Source organism: Elephas maximus, chromosome 15, assembly GCF_024166365.1.
Source record: "Elephas maximus indicus isolate mEleMax1 chromosome 15, mEleMax1 primary haplotype, whole genome shotgun sequence".
Taxonomy (NCBI): domain Eukaryota; kingdom Metazoa; phylum Chordata; class Mammalia; order Proboscidea; family Elephantidae; genus Elephas; species Elephas maximus.
Genome location: NC_064833.1, coordinates 76,658,469 through 76,670,752, shown reverse-complemented (window position 1 = coordinate 76,670,752; position 12,284 = coordinate 76,658,469). Strand labels below are relative to the sequence as shown.

At 42.8% G+C, this 12,284-nt stretch overlaps 1 protein-coding gene across 2 annotated transcripts in view; it reads left to right on the top strand.

Moving 5' to 3' along the window:
* Positions 1-12,284, top strand: part of DNAJC5B (DnaJ heat shock protein family (Hsp40) member C5 beta) — a 156,865-nt gene that overhangs the window by 140,091 nt on the left and 4,490 nt on the right. For both annotated transcript variants that reach the window (XM_049854120.1, XM_049854121.1), the window contains one exon: positions 5,700-5,871. In XM_049854120.1, coding sequence (XP_049710077.1) covers positions 5,700-5,871 — 172 coding nt within the window. The remainder of the gene's footprint in view (positions 1-5,699; positions 5,872-12,284) is intronic.

Sequence of the window (12,284 nt, the reverse complement as noted above, 5' to 3'; positions counted from 1 at the left end):
ATTCTTTAGTTTGGGGAGTTGTAGAAGCAATCATGGTCTGCTTCTTTATGTGTTTTGATATCGACTGCTGTCTCTGAGCCGTCTCTAAGATATTATAGTGATTTATTCTATAATTGCTCACTGAGTCTTACCTTGTTTTGTTTTCTTTCAGTATACGTAGATGGGCTACTAGGTTGCGCTGCCTTGATTGTTGTAGCCCTTGAATCACTTACGTCCTATTACCAGCTGGTTTGGGCTGTTACCAGATATATAAGCCTGAGTCCATTCACTATTCTTGAGTAGAATCTGATTTTGGGTCATCAAGTGTATGGTGCAGACTGTCATCTATCTACCTAGAAAAGCAGTGGTGATGGTTGTGTGCACCAGATTGTAGTAGCAGCAGGGTTTCACACTCCAGGGCGGGGGGGGGCAGGATGCTGACAGGCTTCCCCCAAGTGCCAGTGAGGTAGGTGTGTCTCTATTCCCAAAGCACCTTGGTGGATGGGCTGAGCAGCTGTACCTTAGGCCCCCAATGCAAGTACCTCTACAGATTGGTAGGTGTCACCCTCCTTAGACCCCTAAGGCAGGAGGCTAGGTGGTCTGGGGGGAGCTTCAGCCCTCAGTTCCCTGTTCTGGGTCAGTGAGGGCTCTGTTGAATACGCAGAGATATCAGACCTGGGAAACTTGTCTTTCCAGTAATCTGCTAAAACAATTACAGTCAGATCCCTATCAGAATTGCCTTTGCATTATAATAACCACCTTGTTCCCTGTACGGATGAAAGCTCAAGACTGTGGACCACATATGTTTGGCTGGAGCTGGTTCTGTGTATTTAGTCCAATTAGGGAAGGATTTTTGGTCCCTGGGTTTTTTGTAGCTGCTTCTCTCAGGCCAGGAGAATGGGTTAGGAAAAGATTTAAAAAAAAGGAAAGAAAAACCGCAGCGCACTTCTCTCTCTGGCTCAGGAAATTCCAATGTTAATGAAGCCGCCTGGGAAGGGGAGGGGAGGGTTCAGATAAATAGGAGAGAGTAGTACCCCAGAATATAGACAAAGTTACTTATCTTGCTTGGGATGACTGTTTTATCTGAGATTCCTGAGGGGCGCGTCGAATGTGTGTGCTGGGTGGGTAGAGATTGCCCCTGAGGGTCAGGCCCGTGACCTGTGCTTGCGCTGTCTCAGAAGCTGAGGTCAGTTCCTCTGCTCCCAGTCCAAAGCCCGGCGCCAAGGTTCCCTGGCTGGGATGCTACACTCCAGGCTCCAAAACCAGTAGCTGCCTCCCGGTGACTTCTCCTTGTGTCAGCCACGTTGCTGCGCTGCCCGCGTGCACTGGCTGGCTTCCCCCGAGGTCACTTCTGGGGGCTACAGCTGCATCCTGTGTTTGCGCTGTCTCAGGATGCCGTGCTTAGCTCCCCTGCGCCCAGTCCAAAGCCTGGCGCCAAGGTTTCCTGACTAGGACACTGGCTCCAGGCTCCAAAAACAGTCACTGCTTCCCCGTGGTAGTTCATTCTCAGTCTCCGTCACTCAGGTCAACTCTTTAGATCTGTGTTTGATGGTCAGGGCTCGTAGATTGTCATGTATGTGATGAATTCACTTGTTTTTCTGAGTCTTTGTTGCAAGAGGGATCCGAGGTAGCTTCTACCTAGTCAGCCATCTTGGCCCCGCCTCTTCCATCAGCATATTTTGTGGACAGTTTGCTCCACATTCATATGGATAATAATAATAGAAACAAATAGCCACAAAGGCAAGTTTCATATCCAATAGTATTCGGATCGGTATTTTCTTCCACTGAAATGCATCTTGCTACATTGAAGAGTTTCATTTATGCAGGAAAAGAGAGAACGTATTTTTGTACATGAGCGTGGAGACAGAGTTTATAACCTAAAGCCTCATTTGCTGTTTGTAACAACCAGCATTCTTTTTCCTGAGGATACCTGGGGTCCTTCTGAAATCTTCCCTTTCCCCTCCTTCTCAGTTGTTGAAGACTTGGGAAGCAGAAAAGTTCCTACCAAGTGAAGGTGGAACGTGGAACGAGAGTGCACATACTGACAATGGTATTTATGATGATAGATTGAATGTTCATATCACAATATAGGCTTTTTTGGGCTCGCCTGGGAACTTAACCACCAGGTATGATGTTCTTTCCATGGGAAGGGACATCAAGAGTACCAGATAGCTGCACGCTAGCACCTAATTGTATATTAGGGTCTGCTCACGGAAAAATGAGAATAGGCTTTCTTACCCAGAACGTTGACACAATTGACTAAAATTCACATAGACTAGCAGAATCTGTCCACTAGTGCAAGACATATTCAGAATAATTCCTGATGTGAATATTTAAAAATATGTCCGCAAAAAGTACACCTTGCCTTTTTGCTTATACCAAGTCCAATTGCATGACCCATTAAAGTGATCTGGCTCATAGCAATCATTTATTAAACATATTACCTGAACGAATCAGTGTGCCATCAAAAATGTATTTAAATTAACTCCAAACAACCAGAAGGAAGGAAATAATAAAAATTAGAGCAGAAATCAACAAAATTGAAAACAGGGATACAATACAGAAAATCAATGAAACCAAAAGCTTGTATTTTGAAAAGATCAATTAAATTTATAAGTGTCTAGGCATACTAACCAAGGGGGTGGGGACAAAGAGAGAGATAAGACACACACACACACACACACACACACACACACACACACAATGCATTTAAAAAATAATAGACTTGTGCCTGGTACTGTTCCTTGTTGTTGTTAGTTGCTATTAAGTCGATTCCAACTCATGGTGACCCCATATGTGCAGAGTAAAACTGTTTCACAGTGTTTTCAAGGCTGTGACCTCTCGGAAGCAGATCTCCAGGCCTGTCTTCCAAGGCGCCTCTGGGTGGCTTCCAACCTTTCAGCTAGTAGTTGAGCGCTTAACTGTTTGCACCACCCAGGGACTCCTAATACTATGATAAGCATCGTAAGGGATTAAACAAGCTTATTTCATGCAATAAGCAGACAACCCGGTAGGGATAGTTAAAAATAAAACTATATGAAGGACAAGAAAATTTTCAGAGTAGAGAGCAGCTTAGGAATTGGATAGAGAAGGGAGGAGCATCTGGGGCCAGGGCTCAGGAATATTGCATAGGAGGGTTTTGGAGGCAGTTGGTGAGGAGAAGGGTCTTGAAGTTTTCTTTTCAGAACAATTTATCTAAGGCTACGAAAACATAGAGTATCCACCATGAAGAGATTAGATGTGTCAGGGTTGTAACTAAAACTTCACCACCCCAAGTCACCCCTGGGCTCCACCCACAACCAGGACCAAGTCAGATAGATGGGGTCCTGGGCCAGGACCATCAACATGAAAGATTTCTATCATGAATTATTAAAGAACTTTACACATACCTAGGTGGTCTTTATCTTCTTGCCCTCTGGAACAGACAAAAATCTGCATTTGGATTCAAAGACTTGTGAGCCACTTCCTTTGTGTTTCAAATCAAATAATATATTTTTAATAAAATTACAAATTGATTTTCCTGGATTCACAAAAAATTCCTTATAACTTCAGGTTGGAGGAGTCAAGAGAGTTTTTTTTAAATCTCTAGCTAAGTCAAATTAAGCGAGTGTGATGGATTGGATTGTGTCCCCCCAAAAATGTGAGTCAACTTGGCTAGGTCATAATTCCTAGTATTGTGTGATTGTCCATCATTTTGTCATCTGATGTGATATTCCTATGTGTTGTAAATCCTACCTCTATGATGTTAATGGGGCAGGATTAGAGGCAGTTATGCTAATAAGGCAGGAATCAATCTTGAGTCAATTTCTTCTGAGATATAAAAGAGAATCAAACAGAGAGACAGGGGGACCTCATACCACCAAGAAAGAGGAGCAGGGAGCACAGAGCGTCCTTTGGACCCGGGGTCCCTCCACGAAGAAGCTCCTAGACCAGGAGAAAATTGAAGACAAGGACTTTCCACCAGAACCAATATGTAGAGAGAGAAAGCCTTCCCCTGGAGCTGGTGCCCTGAATTCGGACATCTAGCCTCCTAGACTATGAGAATATAAATTTCTGTTTGTTAAAGCCATCCACCTGTGGTATTTCTGTTATTGAAGCACTAAATAACTAAGACAGTGAGCAACTTTTTTTGTTAGTGGGGAAATCCTGGTGGAGTTTACTAGAAGGAACAAATTGTTTATCTATTCATTATTTTATACATTCATTAACTCAGCTGGTATTTTTTAAGTGTCTACCATATGCTGGGCACTAAAGTCTTAGGTAGAAGGGACTCAAACATGAATAACATATAGTTTTAGCCTAGACTATTTTATATTAGCTCAAGAGTCCTGTTGGGACAATGGTTAAGAACTCTGCGCTAACTGAAAAGGTAGGCAATTTGAACCCACCAGCTGCTCCAAGGAAGAAAGATGTGGCAGTCTGTTTTTGCTTCCCTAAAGATTATAGCCTTGAGAGCCCTATGAGACAATTCTACTCTGTCACATGGGATCATTTTGAGTTGAAATCGGCCTGACTGCACCTAGCAACAACATATCAGCTCACAGTCTAATGAGACAGATCTCAAACTGATCAGTGTTCTAAGGTGTTAGCCAAAAAGGTGCATGCAAAAGTTTGTGTAGCATACAATCGGGGCACAAAGGAGGGAGTAATTGTTTTTTAGGAAGGCCGTGTGGGGTGCTCAGGAAAGACATCGTAGAAGGGAACTTTGAGATAAGTCTTAAACACTGAACAGGTATTTGTTGGAGTCCCTGAGTGGTGCAAACAGTTAACTCACTCAGCTGCTAACCAAAAGGTTGGTAATTCAAGTCCTCATGCAAATGGCCTCACAATCATTTCTGAAATCAGTTCTCCTCTCACAGACATGGAGTTGCCATGAGTCTGAGTCGACTTGCCAGCAACTGTTTTGTTTTTAGATATTTATTAGGGAATGGGAGGGGGTCATCTATGCAGATGAAGCCACAGGAAAACAAAGTTGGTGTGGAAAAAGATTGTACGTGAGGGAGGCCAAATCCCTGAGACCTCGCGTTGTGATAGGCGCTGGGGTCTGACCTGAGAAACAGGAGAGGCACTGCATGGCGTAAGCAGAAGACGTGCTTCAGAAAGCCACTCCAGGGGCAATGTACAGGGTGAATTAGAGGGGGGCGAGAGTGGAGGGCAGAGGCCAGGCTGCTGAAGTGTGCAGATCTGAGACAGTGAGGATCTGTGTTAAAGCCCTATTGGCCAGGACGAGGGAAGAGGCAAGAGACGTCAGAGGAGAGAAACTCTGCAGGGCTTGGTGACTAATAGGAACATGGGAATGGTAGGGGAGATGACAGAGAGCTCTTCCGCGGTGGGAATGATTCAGTTCCCTTGGGCAGAGAGGCTTGGCTAGCTCATTTGATCTGCGGAGGTTTTTTGTTTTGTTTTTCTTTCTTCTTAAGAATGATGACAGTAGCTTAAGAATATAGAAGAAAATGTCAGACTTCATCATTTTGGCTTCCATTCATTTCCTCTGGTTTAACTTGCTAAGCAAAACTTTATGAGACATTTGTTTCCAGGGAAACCAAAAGGCTAGCTCCTTGCATGGAGTAAAGATGATGGTGAATATATGATTCGAGGGGGAACTGTGGATGTCTGCAGTCTCTGCAGTCCCATGTAACCACTGGAGCTGACTTGATTTCTAGAGTTCTCCCTGACCCCTGGCCCTGACGCCATTCCGCTTTGCCTTTGTTTCCCCCCAGACCCTGTTTGTCATCATTGGCCTCCTGACAGGCTGCTATTTTTGCTGTTGCCTGTGCTGCTGTTGCAACTGCTGCTGTGGACGGTGCCGGCCCAAGACATCGGTGCTGGAAGAGGACTTCTATGTGTCCCCAGAGGACCTCGAGGAGCAGATCAAGACCGACATGGAGAAAGGTGGAGTAAGATGACAGCAGGGGAGTGGGTGTCCCCCCCCCGCAAAGGCCTGGCCAAGCACTAAGTCCCACAATGACGGTTATCACTCAAGGGCGAGAGAACCAACAATCAAATGGGGGGATCCCACAGACTGCCAGGTTCGGTACCTCTTTTTGGAAGGACAAAAGGAAAGATACCTTTACCAGGCATAGAGAAAAGTGGGACCTGACACCTTTACAGAAATCACAATATATGCAGATCACAAAGTGAAGAGAGTGTGAATCATGGTCTAATTAGAAGAGCATGATCACTGGGTTCAGGGAGGATGCGGGACGGGTGTACCCTGGGGCAGGAGAACTAGAACTAAAACAATTTCCCTAAAAGGAGCATTTCAGCCTGTTATCTTAGGATCTGTATTGAATCAGGAGACCTGGTGGCATAATGGTTAAGTGGTCAGCTGCTAACAGAAACGTTGGTGGTTCAAATCCACCCAGAGGCTCTGTGGGAGAAAGGCCGCCGATCTGCTCCTATAAAGATTACAATCTAGAAAACCCAGTGGGACAGGTCTACTCTGTCACATGGGGTCACTGCAAGTCAAAAATTGACTCAACAGCACCTAACAACAACATTGAATCAGAAGGGAATGGACATCAAGTAAAGTCCTCAACCCTTGATTTTCCTTCTACTTGATTCCTTAATAATGAATTTTGGTGGGAAGGGTGCTCCTCTTTCCCCTGAAATTCAACATCATTCTAAATACACACACTTGGGGATCCCCACACCAGCACCAAGAATATTGCCCCATTTAAATGTCACTATTAGCTTTGCTAATGGAACCCTGGTGGCGCAGTGGTGAAGAGCTATGGCTGCTAACCGAAAGGTCAGCAGTTTGAATCCATCAGCCTCTCCTTGGAAACCCTATGGGGCAGTTCTACTCTGTCGTATAGAGTTGCTGTGAAACAGAATCAACTAGACTGCAATGGGTTTTGTTTTGTTTTTCTTGGTTTTTATTGGCTTTGCTAAACTGCCTCCACGTGTGTATCTGTGTGTGTGCAGGGCCATGGCATATTACTTGATTCTTCAAGTTCATTCTACCCAGAAATGATACAGAAAAAACAAAAAATGTAAAGAAAGATGGAATCTGGCAGAAGTCACAACACCAGGATACACTTTCTGTTCTTGAGTAGTGCCTTTGATTAAACAAGCTGAGGCCAAACCTGCCATCATTCCTGCCCCCTCTTGCAGCCATAACCCCGCCAACATTTTCTCCTGTGGAATGCATCATTATACTGAATTACGGCCTGTATCACTCAATCCCAGAGGAACTTGGACAGCCAAATAAAAGAATTACTTGATGATTCAGACCCAATTACCAAGTGGCCTATTGCTGTCAGAACTGTCAAAATATGGAATGAGGCACTTCTCTGGGCTGCTCCATTTTCTGATTCTTTTGAACACAAAGAAATAGGAATTTCATGACATGAAGCACCAGAGGCTGTTTAAAGCTTTTACACACCTTTTATTCTCTATCAAATGTGGTACTAAATAATATCCAGTTATTGCCCACACGGATTCTGAGTTGAAGGGAGAAGTCTTTAGTTGTGTGAATCGTACTGAGTCCCAGACTCTTTCAGGCTCCGGAAGGTCTGAGAGGACAGAGGGTTTTCCTGCACCCTGTCCCATGGGCACTGCTGGGTGGCCAGTCCAGCAAGCAGATGGGGTATTCTGACACTTCGTTACTTACCCTGGAGCCAAATTGTGGGCCCATGGTGAAATACAATTACAATTTTTCTTTTTGTCTTATTTAGGATATAAAAAGGAAAGCTGATCTTTTAATGGCATACACAGCACAAAGAGCAAGCCAGCAGGATCCTTAATAAGTGGATTAAGCAGGGATATACGCATGAAAACTCCTTTACAGAAGGACCAGCAACCTTGGCATAACTTGCTTAAGAATGATGAGCCCACAGTATTAATCCCATCTGCTCCTGTGAGAAGGATAAACTGGTATAAGATCATGTCAGGGGGCCCTGGCTGCATTTTCCATAGGAGCTCCCATAACATCCACCAGCAGAGTTCAGTACTGGGTCTCTGACTGAGGAAAGGAAGGGACAGTGAGACAGGAAAGTGCTGTATCATCATCCTCTGGGTCGACCTTATCTTAACCCTTCCTTAATATTGGAGAAACCAAAACTAGGTGAATCAAACCTAGCTATCCCAAATCCACTGGTTCATACTTCTCTGAAAAGCCTCACAGCCATTCCTCTTTTTAAATTAGATAAAACATCCAGCAGGTCATTTAAGTAGACCTTGTGTTAAGTTCTTTGCAGAAGATTTCTATCCTGGAACAGAAATTTGTAGTGTGTGCCAAATTCTACCCAGGTTTCCGTCCTGCAGAGGATTGGTGATAAATCTCTGTGCCTCTCACTGTTCTCAGTCCTGACACCCCAGAGCTACCAATTCCACCGCAGAGGACAGATTTTAGACGAAGTAAACCACTAATCCCATTTGACTGTGTCACTCAGAATCCTTAACCAAATGGAATATCATGTACGTATTTCTAAACATTTAAAAGCTCCTAAGCAGGTATGGATCCCAGTTTTGTGGGGCTTGAAACTTGTACATTTTGGATAGTCCTCATTATGCAAAAGCATATAAAATTACAAATACAAAATTAGGTCTGAAAGTGAATATTTTGGTTAAAATGAGAAAAAAATCACACAAAATTACAAAGCTTAAAAACTGACAAATACCAAAAATACCACAAAATCTAGAAAAACAGCAGTAGTGTAATTAGCTGCCCAGCTCACCTCTATATTTTCCTCCTATGTTTTGTGGCTGCATAGTTTTGCCTCTTCATATAACAACAATTTTTTACATCATTTTCTATAGGGAGAATAGAAAAAATAATTCTGTCTTTCCTCTAGCATGTTTAATCAAAATTAATTTTTTTTATTATTGATAGATTAGTTTCTTTCAGCTTCACAACTCATCACTGACAATGTCTTGAAAATTTTCAGATATTGCTATCAAATTCAGGAAAACTCCTATCTAGTTTATTTTATGTATAAGACGTAAGATTTAGAAGAATTTTCCACAGACCATCCTTTGATTCTGTACCTTTCAAACCTTGTTGCCCCTACACCAACCAGTACTTCTGGGGTCAGGGCCCATTGGACACATTCATACTGAGTGACCTGCCTCTGACCTGTGTCTTCATATCCCCTTGGCAAGTGACTTAGCACAGTGCCCTGTAGGAGTATTCCTGAAAGCCATTGCTACACCAGTATGGCTCCAGTAATCACCTATACACAGACTTGCTGCAAGCCACAAACACGTAGCCCGCTGAACTCCAACTAAAACTAACTCTATTGCCCCTTAGCAGAATCTCCAAAATGCTCACCCTATTCCAGCACCGCCCATCAAGAAGAGAAGCGTGATGCCGGGAAAATCAAAATGGAGAGAGGCAGTGGCTTTAAATGTCATTAAAATATCTTACTTTTGCAAATCAACAAAACTGTGAACACATTGCTAGGACCCCACCAGGCCTAGAAGGGGCTGTATTTGGGGCCTGTGCAAGGGAGGGTCCCTGAAACTTAAGTTTCATTAACTCATAAATCTACCGCTGCTGCTCCTTGGTCTAACACTTTATTGTTAGCATCCATACCTTATCTGCCAGGTCCCTGGGTGGCACCCACCCAGCAGTGCTGTGGAACAAAGGCCTGGTGATCTGCTTCCATAAAGATTAGAGCCCAAGAAAATCCCATGAAGTGTTTCTATTCTGTAAAACATGGAGTCACCATGAATTGTAACTGACTCGACAGCAACAGTTTGATTTTTTTGGTATGCCTTATTTACAGTTAGTTGAGTTAGTTTATTTCACATTTGTACTCCACTAATTCAGAGACTCGATGTTGCTGAGAATTGAAACTAGTGAAAGCTAAGTCTCCTAAGGACGAAAAGCAGATGTCATCTGAAGACTATGCTCTCTGGATTTTGATCCAACAGATGGCGGGCAGATGGATTGTGGTCCAATTCCTTGCATCAGGAAAGGGAGCTCACTTGAGGTTGTTTAAGAAAGTGGCTACTAGTCACTTGCATAACAAGTTATTCATGACAAATGATAAGGAGCATATGTCAAGATTGGAATCCATTTAAAGGCACTTGTGAGACAGTGGGGCTTTGAGAAGTTTATTTCCATGATTCTGAAAGTTTAAAAACAAATGGCAAACACTTTTCCACTTATGAGACTTTTAATTATCTTATGTTGTGCCTAATCACAAGCTCCTGGGATTTTAGAGTTGGAAGGCATCTGAGGAGGAGCCCTTACCTCCCCACAGCTTTTCTGGCAAGATTGCTGCCCAACCTCTTTTGAAAGCTGTCAGTGGTGAGGATGTTTGGGACCTTGTATAAAAGTAATAGATGCTCATGAACATTCAACCACTGCAGAAGGGTATAAAGTCAAAGGTGAGTCTACACCCCCTTCCTTGGCTACAGTTCCCCAAGGATAATTTCACACTTTTAAAAAACTTGTGTAAATGTTTATGGAAGGAGCCCTGGTGGCTCAAATGGTTAAGTGCTTGGCCACTAAAGGAAAGGTCTGTGGTTCAAACCCATCGGTGGCTCTGTGGGAGAAAAGACCTGCCGTCTGTTCCCATAAAGATTACGGCCTAGGCTGAGGGCTGTGGGGAGCATGGTCTGGGGGACATCTAGTTCAATTGGCATAACATAGTTTATAAAGAAAATGTTCTACATTCTACTTTGGTGAGCAGCATCTGGGGTCTTAAAAGCTTGTAAGTGGCCATCTAAGATACTCCACTGGTCGCACCCCATCCAGAGCAAGTGAGAATGAAGAAAGCCAAAGACCCAAGAGAAAGATTAGTCAGTCCAAAGGACTAATGGACCACAACTACCACAGCCTCCACCAAACTGAGTCCAGCACAACTAGATGGTGCTCAGCTACCACCACCTGCTACTCTGATAGGGATCACAATAGAGGGTCCCCGACAGAGCTGAAGAAAAATGTAGAACAAAATTCAAACTCACAAAAAAGGACCAGACTTATTGGTCTGACAGAGACTGGAGAAACTCTGACAGTATGGCCCCCAGACACCCTTATAGCTCAGTAATGAAGTCACTCCTGAGGTTCACCATTTAGCCAAAGATTAGAAAAAAAAAAAATTTTATTAGACAGGCCCATAAAACAAAATGAAACTAAATGGACACACCAGTCCAGGCACAAGGACAAGAAGGCAGGAGGGGACAGGAAAGCTGGTAATGGGAAACCCAAGGTTGAGAAGGGGAGAGTGTTGACATGTCATGGGGTTGGCAACTAATGTCACAAAACAATATGTATACTAATTGCTTGATGAGAAACGAGTTTGCTCTGTACAACTTCATCCAAAATACAATTAAAAAAAAAAAAGATTACAGCCTAGGAAACCCTATGGGGCAGTTCTACTCTGTCCTATAGGGTCGCTATGTATCGGAATTGAGTTGTTGACACACAACAACAACAAATATTTATTGGGTTTCATTTGTTTTACAAAAATGTTATCTTACCTACATATCGTTATGCATTTTTTTGCTTTTATATAGAGCAAAATTTTGATGAAATCAAATGTATCAATTTTTTAAAAAATACATTGGGCTTTTGGTATCGTGTCTAAGAACTTTTTGCCTAACCATGCGTCGTGAAGATTTTCTTCTAAAATTTTTATAGTTTTATGATTTATATTTTGATTTATGATCTATTTTAAGTTAATTTTTGTTTAAGGTGTGACGTTTAAGTAAAACCAAAACCAAAAACCAAACCCAGTGCCGTCGAGTTGATCCCAACTCATAGCGACCCTACAGGACAGAGTGGAACTGCCCCATAGAGCTTCCAAGGAGCACCTGGCAGATTCTAACTGCTGACCCTTTGGTTAGCAGCCGTAGCACTTAACCACTACACCACCAGGGTTTCCAAAGTTTAAATAGAGATTCATTTTTTAAAAATATGAATGGCCAATTGTTCCAGCACCTTTTGTTGGAAAAACTATCCTTTCTTCGTTGAATTGACTTTGCGACTTTGCATCTTTGTCACAAATCAATTGGCCATATTTGTGTGGCTCTTTCTGAACTCTGTCTTCTGTTCCATTGATTTATGGGTCTATCCTTTTGTCAGTATCACACTGTCTTGATTTCTATAGCTGTAAAGTAAATCTTAAATCAGAAAGTGCCAACTTTATTTTTTTCAAAATTGTTTTGTATTCTAATTTCTTTGCCTTTGCATATAAATTTTAGAATCAGCTTGTCCAGATATACATAAAAATCCTGCTGTGTTTTTTTATTGAAATTTCATTAAATTTATAAATCAGTTTGGGAAGAATTGACATCTTTACTGTGTTGAGTCTTCCAACCCATTAACGTGGTATGTCTCTCCATTTATTTAG